This window comes from Aspergillus melleus, assembly GCF_016097325.1.
Source record: "Aspergillus melleus strain CBS 546.65 chromosome Unknown contig5, whole genome shotgun sequence".
Classification (NCBI taxonomy): domain Eukaryota; kingdom Fungi; phylum Ascomycota; class Eurotiomycetes; order Eurotiales; family Aspergillaceae; genus Aspergillus; species Aspergillus melleus.
Window position 1 is genome coordinate 2726168 of NW_025763374.1, and position 20716 is coordinate 2746883.

Genomic DNA, 20716 nt, shown 5'->3' on the forward strand with positions numbered 1-20716 from the left:
GAAAGGAGTCGGTGTATCCTGGTCTGGAGGTACATAAGAGGCGCAGGGTTGCCTGAGGGATGATGCAAGGAGTTGGCGCCTTATTGCTCGACAAACATGTAATGCGTAAGTCTTGATGGCCGAAATCAATCATAAAAAAACAAAAAAAAAAAAAAAAAAAAAAACTCCCTGGAAATTAAGACCGAACTTGGGCACAACAGCGTATCGTGAATTGTTCAAGTCAACCCAACTTCTGGATTTGAATCCTTTAACTAGGACTTCGAGTTTGGCCGTCTAATAGTATATACTATGCTTAAACGATAGATCGGTAAAATCAATACTAATTGAGATTCTTGTTGGAGGTAAGGACGTACTACACGGCAGGGATGGTCGCCTGGACAACGTTGAATGCCGAAGTATCACAAGAATTGGTCGGGTTTTGCGCCCCCTTGATCTTTGGAAAACACAACCATTTAACCCTTCTTCATAGGAGGAAGCTTCCCTATTCGGGGACCCATATAATGCAACAAGAATCCTGTGTTGACTCCCAAGAGTCTGACCATGGTAGAGAGCTTTTAGCAAATAGCGGTACTAGAACCTGGTTACTTCATCTTCAACCTTGCCTGTCACCGTATAAGTTTTATGATGTCTCTGATAAGGATATAATAGCCGCCCTTATTTTAATGGGGTTCGCTCAACAAAAGAATCACGCTAATCTCTTGGCGGTGGGGCCAACAAACAACTGTCATGTGTCAGAAGGTCAGAGCGAGTCGAGACCGACTGTACAACAAGCCAAGCCGATTATGCTAATTGACCTTTTTTCAAGACCAGTCTGCGAACGAATTTGACGTACATATTAAAAGTCGACATCTCTCTGTTATATACCGCAACACCCGACATTGTCGCAATGCCCCCCCAAAAGAGGACTATCTGCCATCGCCGATCCAACAGCGTCAGATCCAAATGCCAGCAGCGCAATCGACGGAAAAATCATTTATTCAGAAAGGCCTTTGAATATTCCCAGGAGTGCGACGCGGATGTCTCCTTGATCATAACCCTGAGAAACAATGGCAAGATTTTCTATTTCAACTCTAATGGCCGTGGGCCCCCTTCACAGGAACAGTTGGTAAGTAACTCGATACGCGTGAAAAATGAAAACAAGCAAACAGGTCCACAGGCAATGCACTTCCCAAAACCAAAAGAGATCACTACATGCGAGCTAGCCACCCAATACGACGATACACAAACTATAAAAAGTTGAAATGAAGAGCAGTGCTGAAAATAGCATTTGGTATACCAGACGTGGGATGGAATTGGAATGAAACAAGTCAAAAAATATGTTAAATCGATATACAGTCTTTCCGGGAAACGGTGTCACCACCTACTCTCCTTTGTTTCCCAACACACCTCGTTCCCGAGGCACACTATCCCTTATATAGCTAAGCGCTAGTGACAGCTGTCCACTTATGTTAAGAGTAGACCACCAATCCGTTCAGCTGTGGGGCGTCCTATCTTGACATTAGGCTCTGGAAAGAAACGAAAGAGTGCAGGTGGTGACACCGTTTCCCGAAAAGACTGTATCAAATGCAAACGTGTCTTCAGATACCACATAAATGCCTGAATCAAGTAGACCCAGCTGGGGTGTTATTTAAGAAGAATAGAAAAAGTTCTAGTGTTTCCAGAAAGAGTTTTTGCCCTTTGCCAGATCCTGCGACCAAGATTAACTATACCTTTGGTGGTAAAACAACGATGACCCTGGCAGGAACCGTCCAGTCATGTCGAGGCCGGGCGATCTTTCCGTCTTGGCAGTAGAACATCGGAAAGAGAGAGTCAATGCATCTCGCATTTCTTCGGTTGAGTGAGGGGATGACATTGTCGCTTAGTCAAGCCCGTGGCCTCCCACGGCCACATCTCCTGTATGGGCATCTCTCGGGTCTGTTTTCGGACCAAAATAAGCAGGGAGTGTTAGATGAGTTGAAATCTACACTGGCGTAGCTCACCGTGTCCACAGACGTTACAGTGCTAGTAATGGATACCAACTGTTTCTATATCTAGCTGTTTACCAGGCTTGCATTCTTAGGCCACACTACCTAGCATGAATACTACTATGGCGTGATGTTGAGGTTGGTGTCGATTTTTGACGTTCGAGGCATCGCCCGGAAACCGGACTCGCTTCCATCAGCTTCAACCGACTCAAATGTGCGCAGCGAGCGCCTTCCAGTAACATACACAGCCTAAAATGGAGTTCTCGGAACATATACAAAATCGGATAAGCGCAGTTCTTGGCATAGGGTCTGGAAGACAAACAAAAGTCCCTGCGGGTGACACTAGTTTTGACTTCAAGTGTACCTTGGCATTGTAACCACGTCGTTTGTCAAAAAGAAATATATAGCACGTACCTGATATCAGTGGAGAAACGTAGGGGATATAATTGATATATAACGGAGAGTCCTGTCTGCGCAAAACTTGAGTGTGAGAACGTATAAGCCTATAGAAATAAGACATTTTGAGACGCGCCAACGGGCCGAAGTGGGTGTAAGAATCGGTAGACGTACTGGGAGAAGCCCGAAAAAAAAAGATCCTTTAATCAAGTTGAGCGTTTCAAAGGAACAGGTCTAGGGCCCTTTTCGATCTGGGAGCGATGAGCTAAACTAATTCTTCAGTTTTCTCTGAACACGTAAGTGTAATTCCCGAAGAGAGTGGACCTCAAACAGGCTAATATACCCAAAGTTCCTAGTGATTTGTTACACTCGACGTCAAAACTAGTGCCACCCTTCCGAGCTCTTCTCTTTGTTTTATCAAATAGAGACTGGACTGTAAATAGCAAGATCATAAAATTTTAAGCCAATCGGATATTTTTGGCAAGCCGGTTATCAGCAACTTTACCCCTTTAATACGTAATTAGTTTTCTGGAGGACAAAGAGACTATAGTTGGATGTGACACTGAATTCACAATCGAGTGTACCCCGATTTGGCGAGAGCATTGAATACTCCACAGCAAGCGCTATCTCACCTTCGCTTGTCACTTTACTGTAGACAGGCATAACTCAGGAAATCAGGAACAGTAAGACCTTGTATCTTGAAGTATGAGCAAATCCTTAAGGAACAGTTCTGGAAGTCAGACACAGACATTTCGGGAACTGATGCCACTACCTACACTCTTTGATTCGGTCCTTGATTCTATTACCAAGACGGAATACCACCTATTAGAGCGGGCTTCTAACCTGCCTTATACATACCAGAGTGGATAGCTATTACCAGAGTTTAACCGTACAGGGGATAGAGTTGCTTCGGTACGAAGGTCTAAGAAAGAAGGAAACTGAGTAGGTGGTGACACCAGTTCCCGGAAAATCTGTATATGTGGCCACTGGAAAGTTCCATAACGAATAGCTCTATGAGAGGCACGCGTGGCCGAAATCATCTCAAAAACTCTTTTTGACAGTGACGATCCGACACTTCAGTCGACGACTAATATGTAGAGAGCGTTCATGGCATGCTAGGGATTCCTCGTGTTGTCCTCAAAGGCTTTTTGTAGCTTTGAGAAAAGCCAATTGTTGTAAATCAGGAAAAGAATGCTCGCTATAAATGCGAAAGAGCCGGTCACGGCAGCAGTTACTGTCGCTGTCACGGACCACAAGCCGGCCTGTGCCGTGTATATATTGACAAACGTATTGAGGAATCCTGTCACTGAATTAATCAATACTGGTCTAATACAGCTGGTTAACATCAATTCGTTAAGCCCAGTTCGTGTGATAGCGTACAAGAATATCTTTCTCGCAAGCCAAACATAATTGTCCCTTCTTTTGTAATATAACCATCCTGTGCCAAACAAACCCACCGCACAACACACAGCAGCGACTGCTAGGAGCGAAATATTCTGAACAGCAAAAAATATCGATTCTCCGATGTTGCTTTTGACCGCATTAGCCTTGAGTGACTGGGAGGTGCGAAGAGAGGCAAATGTTCCGGGAAAAACAAGATATCCTGCTAAGAGGATCCAGGAAAAAGACGCAGCTAGGATATTATCAAGCAGGGGAATATTTTCCATGTCGATCAGCATTTTCACATAGAGGGTGGGCGAGATAGATTTGCTTTCCTGGTGAACGGATTCTTTCCAGCTTGCAGGAACTAGTGAAGAGAGTACCCTCAACGAGGGGAAGTTTCGTGGTCGCCACATGGTACTCCTCAACAGGGACATCAGTTGACCAGAGTCTGGCATAGCAGCAGTATTTGAATATTAGGTAGACCATGAAAACTGGCAACTTCTTGGGACTTGATCTATTTCTCTGGGGCCTGAGAGTACGCAAAGGAGGCTAAGGCTCCGGGCTCATCCAAATGAGAAAAATGACCACTGCGTTGGTTTCTCGTGAAACAATTATTGACCAAAACTATTATTAATGTGTACAGTATCCTCCCTTCACGTCTCTAAACATTGCCAAAGATCAACCTCGCATCGACTGACTTTTACATGTCAGTAGTAGTTACAGCCTGTGCGTGTGTGTGAGTGTGTGTTCATACGCTGGTCCCTCGCCGACATCGGCGATATGCAGGATCTCGCTCACCTATCTCACTATATATTTCCTTATACAGTGAAGTGCGAATCCAGTTTCAACACCTCACTCTCTCTTCTTTGTTCTTGGCCCCACTGCCAAGCCTTGTTCATAGAGTGCCCTTCCCGGGGAATTACACGCCGGGGAAAAGCCGCACTAGTCAGGAAAATGAGTACGGATTAGAGGGCAACTCCAGGGCTTGGTAAGGCGCCGGACCGACGGGTTTTTAAGTACAAGTCTCTCCTAAAAATTATCCAATTATAGACCGGTATGACTAAGTTGATTTTAGGAAAGCCTATGGCCCTGTGGGCTGGAGAATAAGTCTGACTCAGCAGCTGGAGCCGTGGCGACTAAGTTAGACCATATGGACTCGCCATCGTATTAGAACTAGAAACAAGTAGCATGTTCTTGAAAGACATAGCTCTAAATATATTCTGTCCGTCTGCCAGGCCCTTTATTTGTAAAGATACTTAAAATATAGGGGTTCAGAAAACGAGGATTCATTGATTTGGTTATTTCCGGAATCCTAAAAAGGATATGCGATCGGACGGATGTCCTAAGGCGAGCATGTTCGACTTGGCGCTGAATAGGAATACCTAGCTTCGCGAGGGAGCCATAGAACTTCTTACCCATTTACAGCTATCCATTCTCTCTATAGAGATATGTATGGGTCCATATTCGGTGAATCGGCGATAGATCTACCACAGCTGAATTGGATCTTGAATGGTCCTCGATTACTAGAGAGGTAGGAGCTCTCTTGCGCAAATTCCAGCTCCGTGCCACAACCACCAGTGCCCAGGATTTGCTTCAGAGCGCCCGTAACCAGATCCCAGAGCCGTACTGTATTATCGTGCGAGTCGGATGCCAGCGGGCCATCAGATGAGAAGGCCACGACTTGGGTGGGGGGGAAGCTGCTTGAGCTTCAATTTGTGCTCGGAGGTTACGGAGTTCCTTCAGTAGATCCCCATTCTGGTCCTGGAGCGTTTGCTGCTCGCTCCGAATTTCTCGAATCTCCCGTCGGGTCGACTCAATGGTTTCGTTTTGACGTTGGATGATCTCCTTGAGGTTGGTGATCAGGCTCTGCACCATTTGGGTCGTAATCCGGCTCTTCCCATCGTCAAGAGAAAGAAATTCGACGGCTGGGATGGTTGCACTCTGGGTTTGTGACCCCGTAGATCGCCCTTTTCTTACTGGTAGGGGTGCAGCTTCACCACCGTGCCTTGCAGAGTTTTCCGGAGTTCTTGGGGTGTCTTCGGGATCACCCGCAGGCGGAACCGCCATCGGGCCGCGATTAGTTTCCGCTCGGCACGCACAACACAACCACGATTTCGATCAATGAAGGTCAATTCGATATCAACCAGAGTACAGACTTTCTCTCACGAGGTCCTATTGATCGGTGCATCGTGGTTACATCCTTTCCGGGAAACGATGTCACCACCTACTCTCCTTCCTTTCCTAAGGCCTTGTTCCCGAGGCACACTATTCCTTATGCAGCTAAGCACTGGTGACAGCTGCACTCATGTTTAGAGTAGATTACCCGTTCGTCCAGCTGTGGGGTGGTCTATCTTGGCATTAGGCTCTGGAAAGGAACGGAAGAGTGTATGTGGTGACACCGTTTTCCGGAAAGGCTGTATCGCTGAGCTGTATTAGAAATTAATCTCTGGGGAAGAATACGACTAACATCCACTTATTGAAAGAATACATTACTGTAAAATGGTTCATGGTACCATACGGTGCTCCAGTGAGCAAGAAATTACCACATTCACTGACTCCCATCCCTCCCATAGTCCAGTCATAACTTCTAGGACAAGAAAGATCCCCCGCGATTATTGAATGATAAACGTGCCTGCATGTCGTGGAGTTAAACGCGATCCGACAGCTACTGTCAGCAGCCGCAGCAAAGGTCAATTGAACCTTCAAAGTAGAAGTCTGAATAATCGATCGAGTGTTTCCCTACAAAGTGACCGAGGACAACAACCCCCATCAAAGTCACCTACCCACAGCGGAGATAGCGTCTGCTACCTTGAATGTTGAGCCCCATGGTTTGAGGTGCGGCGAAAAGGGAGCTGTTGTAGCGCGGATCATACCTGTGAGGAATGCTGTTTTGGAGCTCCATTCCAGGAAGGTATCCGCAGAACGTGCAGTGTGGGAAGTGAGCATGGATGTAATTGAATGTACGTGTGACTTTGTGGTTGGAGAAGCCCAGGACGTATCCGACATGCTGGACAGAACTATGGATTGTGTCGTCCATCGGTGGCCCCACAATGTTTGACGGATAGACGTTCGATCCCGTGTCAGAGAGCTTGGAAATCGTGCTTAAATGGGGACCGTCTAAAGCGCACGCAAGATATGTTGATTTATCTAGAGTCAGGGTGCTGATATCATAGTGGCTCTTGTCGCACGTGCAAAACGTATGAGCACTAGCAGATAGAATGCCAGAGTCTGTGTTTATCATCCGAACGGTATTAAATAAGCAAATAAGTTACGAAGAACAAGTCATTGAACCCACGATGTGATACCGCAACTCTGAGGCTCAGAGTATCCCGGGGGCACGCTCGTATCTGGGGTATTGCATTGCATTTTTGTGTCCGTGGCTCCGGTGGATCGAGTTGTTAACACAATGCAGAAGATGTAACAAATCGAGAAGTCCATAATGATCGATTGAAAGAAAAATGATACTAACAGAAGGAGAGTGACTGGTGAATCAGTCAAAAGATGTCCTTAGTACAAACCCAGAGTAGGCTGGTTTACTGGGTTGCAAAGCCAGTGTCACCCTGAGTTTAGTTTCTTTCTGTTCTCCGCAGTACAAAGTGTGTACTGTCATATTCAAAATCTTGGTTTCAACTTTGTGTGCAACACCCTGTCGCGGTTATTTGGGTCTTAATTCTCGGCACGAAAGTTGCATGTTGGGTCAGGCTGGTTCAGGATGAGCATTTGCGGACTTATATTGCAGACCAGTTGCCAAGCGCTCAGTTCTGTACGCGCGTCTTCAATATGACAGCAGCTAGTTATATCTGCAATGTCATGGCATTCCTACTGGCAACGGCAAACACAGTCGCATCCATGGAACAGAGCGTGCTGGGTGGCATTCGTTTGATCAATAATTCAAATGTTGACCCTTATCTCTGGCCTGTTCAAGGAACCCAACGAATATTGCGCTGACGTTTGTTTAAAACCTGATGACTACCATGCAGTCCGCAGCTGTTCTATGGGCACAAGTATAGTTTTGGAGATCGACCTCTGACCATGGGCCGTGGAAATGCAAATAAGAGTGAATGATGCGAGGAACTAAATAAACGGAACGAGCTTCTGCTACATACATCATGTTGACAGTTTTCCATCTCATGGGTTCGGCGAGTCAAATTTACTCTCACTATTCACGAGAGGTAACTCCCTAGCCTTAAGACGAGCGATTTTCATCAAGCCAAGAAAGTTGTCGAAAAAGATATAGCTCTTGCTGCAGTGCTCTCTGGTTCGGTGGTCTACACACGACCAGGCCCTCTCAACAAGTGGGGGTCAAATGACAACGAGTCATTCTGCAAAATAGATTCATCGCTTGTTTCTTCCAGTGGGTAAAGATCTGCCGGGGGTCTCATGTAGAGCAAAACACTCGATAGATTAGTATCCACGCCCATAAAAATTTGGCGCTTCAATTTCCAGAGAATGGTCCCCAATATTGCTTTTTCGGCTATAGGCATGTCCCGATATGCGGTGGGCCTGAAATTGCGCAGCCAGGGAGGGGGCCCAACAACAATGGGAGGAATGAGGCACAGGATATTCGGGTCGTTTTTACCAGCGGCTTCCACCAGATTATTCCAGTAGACTCCTTTATTGTACCCTGCTAGAACACGGCTGATCTCGGCAGACGTAGGAGCTTCTTTTCCAGGTGCAATGGAAAGAGCGATTTCCTTCGCAAAAGATTCCGAACCCTTTTTCATCCGGTGCAACTTCCACTGGGCCAATCTAAGTCCTACCGAGGAGAGATGGCTCTTCTTAGAAAAGGCTTGTAGCGCACGAAAGACCCCACCGGCGGTTTCCGGGTATTCGTCTGGTGGCTGGGATTGCGACCGCAACTCGCGCAGACATCCTTTGAGCATTGTCAGAGCCTCAGGTGAAGCAACACCGATGGCGAGTTGGAACAATTCGGCAGCGCGCTGGAGACCCAATTGTTGACGTCCGGGTTCGGACTCCGCCAACCCCTGCACTATTCTCCAGAGTTGATCGCCGCACATGGTCCTCGCACCCATGTCCATGTAGAATGCCGCGAGTGTCTGCTCGTCATTGGCTAGAGCAGGATAATTTCGAGACATGACAGTCAGCTGGGCGGTCTGGGCTGCTTTGAGATCAAAGAGTATCTCTTGGGCCAGTTCGAATCGATACTCCGTCGTTGTCAAGAGAGACAAATCTATTTGCTCGGCGGCTAGGACGCGCGTGGTCCAGATAAGCCAGGCTATATCTGGAGCCGACGTGGTGATATTACTTGCCAGGTTCTCCCAGGGCATCACTGCGTCTTGTTGCTGGTGTAATAATTGCATTACACGCTCGCCTATCCTGAGGCAGGAAGAGCATCCACTGTGATCCCAGGATGGGGTTGTCGATTGGTCGGCCGCGTAACAATTGTAGTGAATGACTTTGCTAGCATAGAGCTGGACCTCAATCAGTGACCACTTCTCGGCTTCTCTGATAAGGATCACAAGTTTCCGGTATCGCAGTTCGGTTAGCTTGTCTAACTCATGTTCCCTGCCGACCCACGATCCAGGAGGCGCCTGTCTAGCAAATAGCTTCCGCGCAAAATAGTCAACTGTGAGCTCACTTATCATTCTGGATGGGTGAAGAAGGTCATGAAGCATCACTTTAAGGTCCTGGCCACTAAACACACCCCATGCGCACTGGAAATGATCATTGGGGGGGATCCAGTCAAGCGAGATATCATCACCCTTCAATAGGGCCAACCCGGTTTCCTCTACCATCCTGTTGATATCCAACCCCTTCTCCGAGTGCGCCGAGATGACGCATATCTCATTTTCGGCTTCTCGAGCACACGCGCTCGATCCGCAATCCTGCATTGCCTGCACCACGACAGGAAAGTCTTCGCCGACGGAGACGGGCGAATCCAAGTCAACTACGTGTCTCGGCTTGTCAAAAGTGATATTTGTTGTTTCGGCTTCGCTTTCGATGATCCTCATATTATGATCCGTGGAAGTGGCATCCGCAAGGTCCAATGAAATGTTATCGGCCATGATGTTGTCGGTGATCCAGTCACTGCTAGACCCGACCGACGGCAATGGTGGAACCTCCAAACCCACGCCTGCGGGAGACTGGGTGACAAACAACGAGTAATCAAAATCTTCGGCGGGCGGCAGGTCCCCAATGCCGGAAAAACTATCGGCCAACGCAAGTAGGTCGTCAAGCTCGCCTGGCAAAAGTATCAGTATTGGATAAAATGTCCGGGAGTGAATACATACGGTTGCTTAGATTTGGTCCGCAGGCTTGTAAAGCAGCGTTGATACCGATTTCTGGTACGAGAGAATCGATCGCACTGACCCCCTCAGGGCTGAATTGGTCTGGCTGTAGTTGGCCGCTTTGGTTACTATTGCCCGTATCGATAGCGTCCACCATGAACAATTCCTCAATGTCAGCGGAGGAACTTTCAGAGGCATTTTCCCCGGGCGCCCTAGCTGCCTCCACAGTAGAAAGTGTCCAGGCACTCCCTGATTCCGGCTGAGGAGTTCCCACAATCTCATGTATCGGCCTGTAACGTGTAATAAATTGGGCCAACCCAGGATAGGATGTCTGTATCGCCGGCCAGATTTCCCGGAACAGGTCAACCTAGACGGCATAAGCAATGGATCACTTCAATGAAGACATATACAGACCAGAGCAGCAACGATTCTATCCTTACTATGGGTGCTCATCGGGGGTTCAGCTTCTTCAAGTGCACGACCCAAAGCTTCCTTCGTCGGTGGTCAGCGTGAGGTACCACAAAAAGGTTGGGGAGCAAACCAGCTTTTCGTCCATTCCCTGCTGGACTTCCGAATTGATCATGTCGTAAAGATAAAGGTGGTATCGGAGCCTGGTGAACCAATATCAAGGTAATGCCTGAATGAGACTAAGATCAATAATCATGCTTCGGAGAAAACGACAACGAGCGTATATAACTTGACCAGACAAAGACATAGCTCCTTCCGCTTCTAGCAACTAAACAAGGTCTGCAGTTCCATCATGGTCACACTTGTGCGAGGGACGACGGGGTTCAATCAAATTAACGGAGTCATTAGGATGACACTGCCTTGGCATCCGTGGGTATATATAGCTCGTTGCTAAGTCAATTCGCAAAAGTCTCCAGAAGAGAAAATCCCGACTCGATTGACAGCTAAATCAAACGGACACATCCTCACACTGCAATGTAATACAGAATATCCATGGACCCCTACATGTCTCGCTAACATGCAGTAGATGTCGGAGTTGCCAGCGTCCGTGCCGGCACAGGATTCGTTTTCACAAATGGCGTGCCTCACAGAGCAGCTTGCCTCATACCACGCAGAATCACAAAGCTTTCGATACCATATCGAGATGCTTCAGACACAGCTTACTACTGCGCACGAGGAAAATGGCAGACTCCGCCACGGATACGCGTTGGAATGTCATCGATATGATGCGGCTACCAGGGAACTCTCGCAGCTCCGCGGGCAGCTCAAACGACTCGAAGCGATGCTTTCACCCAAAGAGAGAGATTCTGAAAGTATTTCACCGTTTTTCTTCCACTTAGAGGCCAGGGAGATGGCCCTAGAACAGGCAGAGCGGGAGCTAAGCCAGAAAGCAGCCGCTCTGAGTGTAGCCTGCCAGAATGTCGCAGAGCGATACAGCAGTGGGCGTACTTCCTGGGTTCGCCCCAAGCCTGGTCAGCACATGCAGCAGCATCTGCAACAGGGGTACTGCACGCCCATTGGCACTCGTCCAAACATGGTGGATGCCAATAGCAGCGTGGCCGCTAGCTTAAACTGAGTTGAACCGTTGTGTACGCTGTTACAGAGACAAATGATTGTTGTTTTTTATGAAATCGAACCTTACCCTTTTCTTCTTCCCTTCTTCTTGGGTTTTTTTTTTTTTTTTTTTTTTTTTTTTTTTTTTTTAATTTCCAAGGAAAACAAAATTTAGAAAAAGAATGAAAAATGAGAAATTATAAAGGCAAGAACATAAAGATTAAAATCTAAATGAATCGGACTCTTCTCTTGTGACGGCTGTGGGGCTGCAATGCGCTTTTACGCTGAACTCGCGCGTCACAGGACTTGCATCCTGTGTGTGCGGGGAGCCTTGGCAAGCTGGAGGTGTGGCCGACCGCATCTAGCCCCTGTTGATCCAAAAACCAACGCAAAGTAAGCGGGAACCCGCCTAGATTTTCGCGATGGGTACGGGTAAGTTGCAGCGATAATACTATTGGGCTGTCTAACTCCCTGACCACGAAATGAATGGGGACACAGTACCTCGTGCAACGTCGGCACACGGCTTCGTCATAAGGTGAGATGCCCAGTCGGTCCATACCCATGACGTACGTGGAGGCGGAGGCCTCTGGATGAAGTCCTCGGAGGGCCTCAACAAGGGTTTGGCCGGGAAGGCGGCAACGTATTGTTCCACTGCAATGATAGTGCCCATCCACCCAGCGCGGCGCACAGGATAATTCAAAGAAAAGACTAGCGAGTAAAAGGGATGTCAAGACCGCTGGGACCTCCACCTTGGCTTTGTTGTCCGCGAGGTTAGTCATCCACTGCACCTTCTCGACCGCGTTTAATGAGGGTTCTTTGCCAGGAAACTCCACGTTCAACCGACGGTAGTTCTGCCTTGCTGTCTCCTCCACCTGTCCTAACAGACCTCGCCAAGCTTGCTCGGCATCCATGGACGCCATCAACGAGTCGTAGAGGCGGAAGGCAAATCCACTTGGCCAACGTCGACGGCGGTCGCGATGATGTGAGGTGGCAGGAAGACGATCGAGGGCGGCTGATCCCGTGCCAAGAGATACCATGATCCCGGGCTCGGACCTAGAGGACCACATGAACTGGAGCTCGGATCGACAGACTGGTGCCGGATTGTTGTATTTCAAGCCGCCATCCTCGCAGCTACCAACCCCTTGAATCTCAATTGGCGGGAAAAAACTATTCCAGGTTAGCTAGCCTGGCTACATCCGAAAAACGGAGATTAAAGAACCAACACCGGGGCTGCGGTTGTCGCACGAGCACTGTGATCAAGTTAGAGATACCTATTCGGTTATGAGATAGGGGTAGGAAACCGTCTTTGAACGCACCATTGCCACAGTTTGGGCTCCTCGGCATTATTCGTTGGCTCATGGACATGGTAGTACACTCGTTCTACTGATTTAGCCCTCGTACTCCGTGGCACGAAATCGCTGACTTACCCCCGTCGTCGGCCGCGTCAGGGGCCCGCCGATAATTGGTCAAAAGTACTGGGTGAGCGGCCGTTGTAGTGACAGCAACCTTGATCCCTGACACTGGCTGAACCCCAAACATGTCCTGATCAGGATCAAATTGCTGCTGAAGCAGCTTGTCCCAGGCGCTCGCACTGTACCAACCGTCAGTCCACCAACAGTGGAGGGCCCGAGAAACTTTCGCCCAGGCAGATCGTGGCGGCGGATGCTGTCGAAGGAACCGCCACATCATATCGGAGAGCGCGTGCACACAATCCTCCACAGTCTGACGTTGATGAAAAAGCTTCAAGACAGCAAAGCCACCTGCATGGGATCAGCACAAATTGCCAGGGGAAAGACATGTGAGGTGTACGTACCCGAGCTTGTGCCGAAGGCGACATCAAATAATTCTTGTATTGGGCATTCTTTTCCAAGTCTTTCCTGCATATAGCAGAGGAACCGGAGTGGAATGAAGGCTCGCACTCCACCACCATCCACTGTGACAGCTCGCACACATGCGGTCGGAGGCAGGATCTGGATCAAATTATTGCAGTCAGTTTGACAAAGGACGCATTGGCCGATCAAATACTTATACTCCGCATCCTCGATCAGTTGGCCATATGCCACAACACATGCATCGCAGTACGCATGACCACATCGTAGAACGTGCTGTGGTGGCCCTGTGAGGCACGCAAGACATGTACGGTTGGTATATGTGTTACTCAGGAGGTCTCTCCATTGGGAGAGGACTGATTCCCGAATACGGCGTGGTGGCCCTTGTCCAAATAGTAGACGCTGATAAAAACGGGCCAGGTGATACTCAATCAACTGACAATCTGTCGATGGTAAACCGAGTGCGACTAGGGCGTTCTGGCAAGGGGCGCGGTAGAGGGAGTCGAAGACGGCGGCAGGGCTAAAGACTGGAGTCTGGTCAGCTGCATCAACTCAAACATGGGAAAACAAGCACCTACAGTGCTCTCCCGGGATGTAGGAGTCAAGTAAGATAGTCGACGCAATGAATTCCGCACGATCGTCCCATGTTCGTGACCCGGCCAAATCCAAGAAGGCGCTCAACTGCTCTACATGGACCCTTGTCCGGAAATTACGGCGGACGCTTTGGATGAATTCAAATGGCTCCTCCGTCGTGCGACAAACGTGAAGCAGCGCGCGGTAGAAGAACCGCTCGAGATGCAGTGCAGAAAACAAGTAACCGTCCTCCTTGCGGTGTCGGCGACTTAAATCAAGCGCTTTCAACACTTCATCCTTAACAGGTCGATATCGAGCCGCACCAGATAGATCACTTTCGGGTAAGAACAGTATGCTAGGCGCACCAAAGGCATTCGTCACCTCGACATACTGCCCAAGAAGAAATTCAAAGTCGCGCTCATCCATCAGATCCTGTGTGACACTGGCGCTACTTCCCATGACAACCACAATTCGTGGTCGGTGCTCCAAGCTAGATGCATCACATCCAAGTGTTGCCCACGTCATGAGCGCCGTTCGGACCCCATCGAGGCCACCGACATCATCTGCAAATATACAGATAACGTCCACAAACAAAAACAGCAAACGCGCAAACAAGAGATCTAAAAGACGGCGCTCGCTGTGTGATGCCCAGAGAATGCGTATTTGCTCGTGCCCGTGGAGCTCCACGTCAGTTTGCAGATGGGAGAGTTGCAGGTCACAGCCTGCAAAGAGAATAGGATGGTCCCCGAATAATGTTTGATTATCTACTTGTAATTGTAAGTATGGTTTTCCTTCAGATATCTGATTTTGTGGAAACATGTAGCGAAGGGCAATGTCTTTCTGTCGTTGGCCTAGAAAGAGGGTGAGTCCGGGGAACTGCGTTTGGGGTGAACCCAACTGCTCTCTGATATGGCTCAGGCACCTTCCATGATGAAGAAAAGTACCCGCTGAGTTACTGACCAGCTTCAGCCAGTCCATGGTTATCTGTTAAAATCTCTGACAGAACTTTGGTAGCTTGGTAAGTAGCAGAAGCTTTTATAGTTGACCCCATCACGAAAAGCATGCGCTGGTAGGCTTTGCCAAAGAGTGCACTTTGCCTTCACAACTGTTACACCCTTGGTAGCACGAGCGCCTGGACCGAACTACATGGTAGAGTTACGTCTCACGGTACAGAGCCAGGAAGGATCAATTCTCTTGTTCTCTCAGACCCGCCTTCAGCTGGTAAATGCCCTTCAAAAGCCACCATGTCATCTTCGCCTAGACCAAATTCCTTTGTCTCTCGAGAGCCTCCAATGCCTTGTCGAGGAGCAATTTTGTTCCATCATACAACAGACTCTTCGCCTCGTAAGCCATCTCTGTGGATTGCAATCGTCTTTCAAGAATAGCTTGTTCACGTTCCATATCGGTAAGTCTCCGTTGAATTGTCATGAAGCTCGTGGAAAGTTGTTGCAGCTCGTGGGCCAGCGTAGCGGTCAATTGATTGAGGGAGTTGCAAAGAGTGTTGATGGCCTGAATCTCCAGGTGGGCTCCCTGATCGAGTGATGCGTCGTGCGAATGTCCGCGCAAGCATTCGCAAAGATCACAGATAGGACGCTGACTGAGTCAGAAAATCCAAAAGCGAGAGATCATAACTTACGCCAGCGGAATCATAAGACGCATCTGTTCGGTTATCGGTATCCATGACTTTGGAGGTTGGGTGAGATTATCTTTCTTCTTCTGGAGCGGACCACACAATTTATTATCAAAGCGATCAGGCAGTCAGGCCCCGATCCGCTTCGTACACATCTCGTTTTTGCCAAGGCTTTTGCAGTATACTGTAGACACGGCATTTACTAGAGGGTCTTTCCGAGAAGTGGTGTCACCACTTGCACTCTTTTGTTTCTTTCCAGTCTAATGCCAAGACATAACGCCCCACAGCTAGACGAGTGGGTGGTCTACTATGAACCTGAGTGGACAGCCGTTACCGCTACTTAGCTACATAAGGAATAGTGTGCCTGGGAAACGAAGTCTTAGGAAAGGAAAGACTGTATGTAGTCTGCGCGAACATTTCACGGTATTAAAAGCGTGCTACGCGCATTGAGCCTTCCATTCAAATATATCTTTATATCATGTGCAATACAGAGCCCTCAAGAAATATGAACGGGCTCATGGCACCAACTGAGCACAGTTCCTCCTTGTATACTCGAATCGACAATGAACCTTCACCTGATCGCCCCGGCACGCCAAGCTCATTCGAATGCTATCTAACACTCGAAGGGGGACGTAGCTCTGCTATAGAACTTTTACCTTGCAACATCCAGAGAACGAAAAACGAGTGCCTTACGGGAGCTGATGAATACCGGAAGGTGGTCTCGGAAGCGTCATTCCTTAGGGCCGAAAACGCGTGGCTCCGTCAAATCCGAAAATCTGCCATTCAGCTGCACGAAGGATTTGTTGGCCCCACCGTGGATGATCTTTCCCAGGGCGCAGAAAAAGTCCATGATGCCCTAACTCGGTTCCATATCGCCTTCGGAGCTGTGGAACAAACCCTCCACATTTTGCAAGAACCGGCTGTGGCGGACGTTGAAGCTACTCTACTGGAGCTGATAGATGCATTTGAGACATGCCGCGAGGGACTAGATAGGGTGCGCCGTGCGAGAGTCCTTCTAGAAAGCGGACAAATGTCATTTTCTAACGAAGTCTTCCGGTCCAATCGAAGCTACGAAGGATTTTTTGGGATAAAGTACAATGAAGCCGCATAAGGAGCTTTATGAACAATCAAACGGGGGAAGTTTTTTTGTGACGTGATCAATGTAGTTTTGTTCCAACGTGAGGGTCATACATAACATGCCAGCTCTAAGTATAGTATTGTAATTCGCGACCGCCATGATTCCGTAGGAACCTGAAGTAATAAGTAAGTTATTTGGCCGTTACATGTATAATCCAGCACACCTGAAATGATACTGGCACCAATTGCGCGCCATTGAGACCATAGATAGCTGTACAGCCGATGATGATGATGATAATTCATACGCTGACCCCTCGCCTTAAGCGATATGCAGGGTACCACTATCTCTAATCTCTATGTACATTCCTTCACCGTAAACTATTACTTTCCTGACGAACTTGGAGCCTCGTCAAGGCCTGTGTTGGCCGTTGCCTGGTGTTCTGTTCTGCCGCCCTCGTGGCGCGCGACTTCGAAATCTCTGCGACGCCTCTGCAAAGTCCAGTACTGCCCCTAGGACGCTGACGCTCTGCGCGGCATCTCCTAACTTACCTTCCTTACCTTGGCCTGCTCCTCCCAGCATATCTGAAATGTTGTTGAACGCTCCGCCGATCTTCCGCCTCAATTCTTGCCGTAGCGCTCTCAGCCGCGGGCAGTCAATTAGTACATGGACCACGGTTTCTGTTGCTCCACATTCACACTGTTCGTTATCTCGAAAGCGATATTGCTTGGCATAGGTGGCGAGCCACGAGTGGCCGGTCCGTAGTTGGGTGAGTAGGTATGCTCGATTGCGGGGGAGCGAGCCGTAGAGCCGGCGCGTGCGGTTTGCAGGTAAGGTTTGATCTATGCGGCGGAGGTGCCTTCCGTTCTTGGAGGTCTTCCATTCTCCTTCCCATTCGCTCTTGATCTTGTTGCGGATGAAAGCCTTCTCCCGCGATAGGAGATGTTGGAAAGGATGTTTCTTCTCTGCACCAACCGCCTCCTTGGCCAAACGGTCGGCTGTTTCATTGCCAGGGTCACCGCAGTGTCCCGGGACCCATTGTAATCGCAGTGGGATTCCTCGTGCTTTTAGCTCCCTGGCAGACTGATGAATAGCGTGGATAATTCGCTGGCCTGACTTATTCCATGAGTGTTCGATTACCTGTAGTGCGGACATACTATCGCTGAGGATTGTCGCTGGGCCTTGGGTCGTAATTGTAGTAGCTTGGTTTTTCTGGACTAATTGAAAAACCAGCCCCATTGCATAGTATATTGCCATAAGCTCGGCCGCGTAGACCGACCAGTACTCCATTGAACCGATACTGATTTGTCGAGATCCCATTATCTGCCGGTTGTGGTCAAGAGCCACTGCTGCGGCCCCTAGTTGATTCCCTTTTCCTGAAGCGTCTGAGAAGACTGTAATACTTCTTGTGGATTGCGTCGCCAGGGCGTTGGCCTGCGCTTTGTCTCGATCAGGCTCGATCTCGATTTCCGTAAAGGGCTGGGCCCGCCACGGCGCCAGTGGTTTGGGGTCGATTGTTTCTAAAGCCTGCAGCCGCCCAAGGTCCATGGTTCGCAGTGTTTCCGCTAGGGGGAAACGGGCACCGGTCCCGATATGAGTGCTGCGTTCCTTGGCTCGGCTTATTACTTCATGGACCGGGTGGTCGTCCGGTAGGGTGCTGAAGCGAGCAGCCACTGTCTGTCCCCGTAGTTTGAGTCGCAAGTGAGTTGGTAATATGTGGGATTCAACTTCGAGTGCGGCTGTGGATACTGTCCGAAAGGCTGAGAGGATTCGGATAAGGGCTGTCCTTTGAACTGTCTCTAGAAGTCGCAGATGTGTCTTGTCTCGGAGCGGATTATGCCAGACCGCGGACGCATAGTCTATGGTTGGCGTTACACATGCCTGGTATAGTTGACGCATCTGCTCAGGTCGGAGGTGTCTTAACCCGCTCAGAGCTATATTCACTTTGGTTGCTCGCTTGACTGCTTGCTGTATATGTTCTTTCCACCGTAGCTCTTTATCGAATATGACGCCCAAGAGCTTGGCTGTGTCCGCTGGTTTGATGACCTGGCCGCTCATAACTATCTGCCCTTTGTCGTGGGCCGTTTTACGCCGTGTTAGATGGATCAGCTCTGTCTTTTCAGCGGCAAAGGACGCGCCAGTTTTTTGTGCCCACGATTCAATCCGGGGGATATCTTCTTCTTGGATCTTCTTGATATTCTCCTCTGCAGACGAGCTCGTTCGCCAGTGAAAGTAGTCGTCGATAAAGGCCGATGCGCCACCGTTACTGTCGACCGGTTGGTCTACCAGGTCCGAATTGTAGAATCCAAACAAAATTGGTGAGAGTGGCGATCCTTGTGCCAGGCCGGCATTTTCCAGAGGTAGGGTTTCCGTTTCAAAATCATCAAATGCGACACTCGCTTGACGGTCTTCCATGAAGCTGCGAATCCATTGCCGGGCCTTCAATGGAATGCCTTTGGCTCGCAGTCGGGCGTCGAGGCTGATTTGGTGGACCCCATTAAATGCGCCTTTTAGATCAAATGCGATTAGTGTTACTACCCTGGATCGCACCCAGGCTCTGTCTATTGCGTTGGCAAGTACCAGGAGGGCTTGCTCAGTGTTCCGTCCCGGTCTGCCTCCAAATTGTGTGTCCGGCAGCAGTTTGAATTTCTCCGCCCAATAGGACAGTCTTCGGGCCATAACGGCTTCTAGTAACTTCCCCAGCGTGTTTAATAGAGATATCGGTCGATATGCTCCCGGAGCTGAATAGTCTGGTTTCCCCGGCTTCCGCAGAACTACGATCCGCGCCTGTTTCCACTGACTGGGGTAGTAGCCCAGGTCCACTGATTTTGTGAAGATAGTGGTGATAGTTTCTTTTAGGTAAGTCCACAGGTGTTTCCATACGAGCGTGGGGATTCCATCTCTGCCAGGTGCCGTAGTTCCCTTGGCGACTCGGAGTGATCGATAAATTTCCTGTTCGGTGATCGGCTCCCACGGCAGTTCTTCTGTGGGGTTACTTTCTACTTCCTCCCCGGGTTCTGCCATCTTGGGAAAGAAAGAGTCGAGAAATGCCTCTGCCTTTCTTTGGTTATCATTAACCTCCTCTGTGCCCACTTTGATTGCCGGGATGCTCGTGTAAGCGTCTCGGGGGCGCATATAGGTGGCTGCTTTCCACAGTTGGCCTTCACCCGCTTTATCAAGAAACTCTCTCCAGTGGCTTGTTTTTGCCTTTTCAATCGCCCTTGTCCATTTTCGCCTTTTCTCGTGCATTTCCAAAAACATGATCTTGGTAGCCGGGTGGTTGGGCCCTAAAGTGGCACACCCATCCTGCCACCTCCGGCGGGCTTGGTTGACTTCCACCTGCTGGGTCTTGAGGTCTGTCGTGAACCAGCGCTTCGAGTACGGGCACGGGGCCTGGACTGGCACATACTGGTCCAACGCAGTTGTTGTGGTTTGAATCAGTGAGTCAACTGTTTCATCTAGGCCCTGCTTGCATTGGATTTTCGGATGTGGGTCGATTAATCTTTTTATCATTTGGCCTATTCGGGCCCAGTCTGCTCGGCTATAAGCCCTTCTCGGTTTGGGCTTCTTAGCCTGCTCTGGTTGGAGACTCCATTCCGAGTATATGGCTCGATGGTCGGATCCATAGTGGTCATGATAAAGCTGGCATTTAACCAGCCGTGTCATGTCGTTTGTAAGTGTGAGATCGAGCACCGATGTTGTCCCAGGTTTGTTCAGAGACCAAAATGTCGCCTCCCCTGGGGCCAGGCACCACTGCAGCTCGTGGTTTTGAAAGAAATTGATTAGTTCATCTGCATGTTCTGCGAAGCGGTGGTGGACCGCCCGGTGGCTCCATGCCGGGTGGTGGCGGTTAAAATCCCCGGCCAGGATAAGTTTCGTCGTGCGATTGCCTTGCACCTTTTGTGCTTGTATAGTTTGTTGGATTTCTGTTAGTATTTCATGGGCACTGCTCGCTTCAAATACGTCGTGCATCGCGATTGGTTGGATATAAATCGAGAACACCAGGTATTGAAGTTCCGGTGTCCAAATCTTGACGGCCACCACATCTGGGTGGCCGCACTGGATTTGACGGTGTGATGATGTGGAGATCCTCCGGT

General features: G+C 49.2%; 4 protein-coding genes across 4 annotated transcripts; 1 reads left to right on the forward strand and 3 right to left on the reverse strand.

The window, feature by feature from the left end:
- Positions 1–8011: 8011 nt before the first annotated feature.
- LDX57_009333 (uncharacterized protein) lies at positions 8012–10574 on the reverse strand (the record flags this gene model as incomplete). Its single annotated transcript, XM_046091060.1, has 4 exons — positions 8012–9945; positions 9995–10358; positions 10406–10483; positions 10533–10574. The coding sequence occupies 4 exons, from the start codon at positions 10572–10574 to the stop codon at positions 8012–8014; spliced, it is 2418 nt and encodes an 805-aa protein (XP_045947037.1).
- Positions 10575–11102: 528 nt separating this feature from the next.
- LDX57_009334 (uncharacterized protein) lies at positions 11103–11534 on the forward strand (the record flags this gene model as incomplete). The annotated part of the gene is made up of 1 exon (XM_046091061.1): positions 11103–11534. One exon carries the CDS (start codon positions 11103–11105, stop codon positions 11532–11534), a length of 432 nt encoding a protein of 143 aa, XP_045947038.1.
- A 205-nt stretch (positions 11535–11739) lies between these two features.
- Positions 11740–14373, reverse strand: LDX57_009335 (patatin-like phospholipase family protein; the record flags this gene model as incomplete). The annotated part of the gene is made up of 6 exons (XM_046091062.1): positions 11740–12679; positions 12736–12762; positions 12829–12892; positions 12940–13272; positions 13326–13868; positions 13920–14373. The coding sequence occupies 6 exons, from the start codon at positions 14371–14373 to the stop codon at positions 11740–11742; spliced, it is 2361 nt and encodes a 786-aa protein (XP_045947039.1).
- Positions 14374–15171: 798 nt separating this feature from the next.
- Positions 15172–15595, reverse strand: LDX57_009336 (uncharacterized protein; the record flags this gene model as incomplete). The annotated part of the gene is made up of 2 exons (XM_046091063.1): positions 15172–15507; positions 15551–15595. The coding sequence occupies 2 exons, from the start codon at positions 15593–15595 to the stop codon at positions 15172–15174; spliced, it is 381 nt and encodes a 126-aa protein (XP_045947040.1).
- Between the last annotated feature and the right edge of the window lie 5121 nt (positions 15596–20716).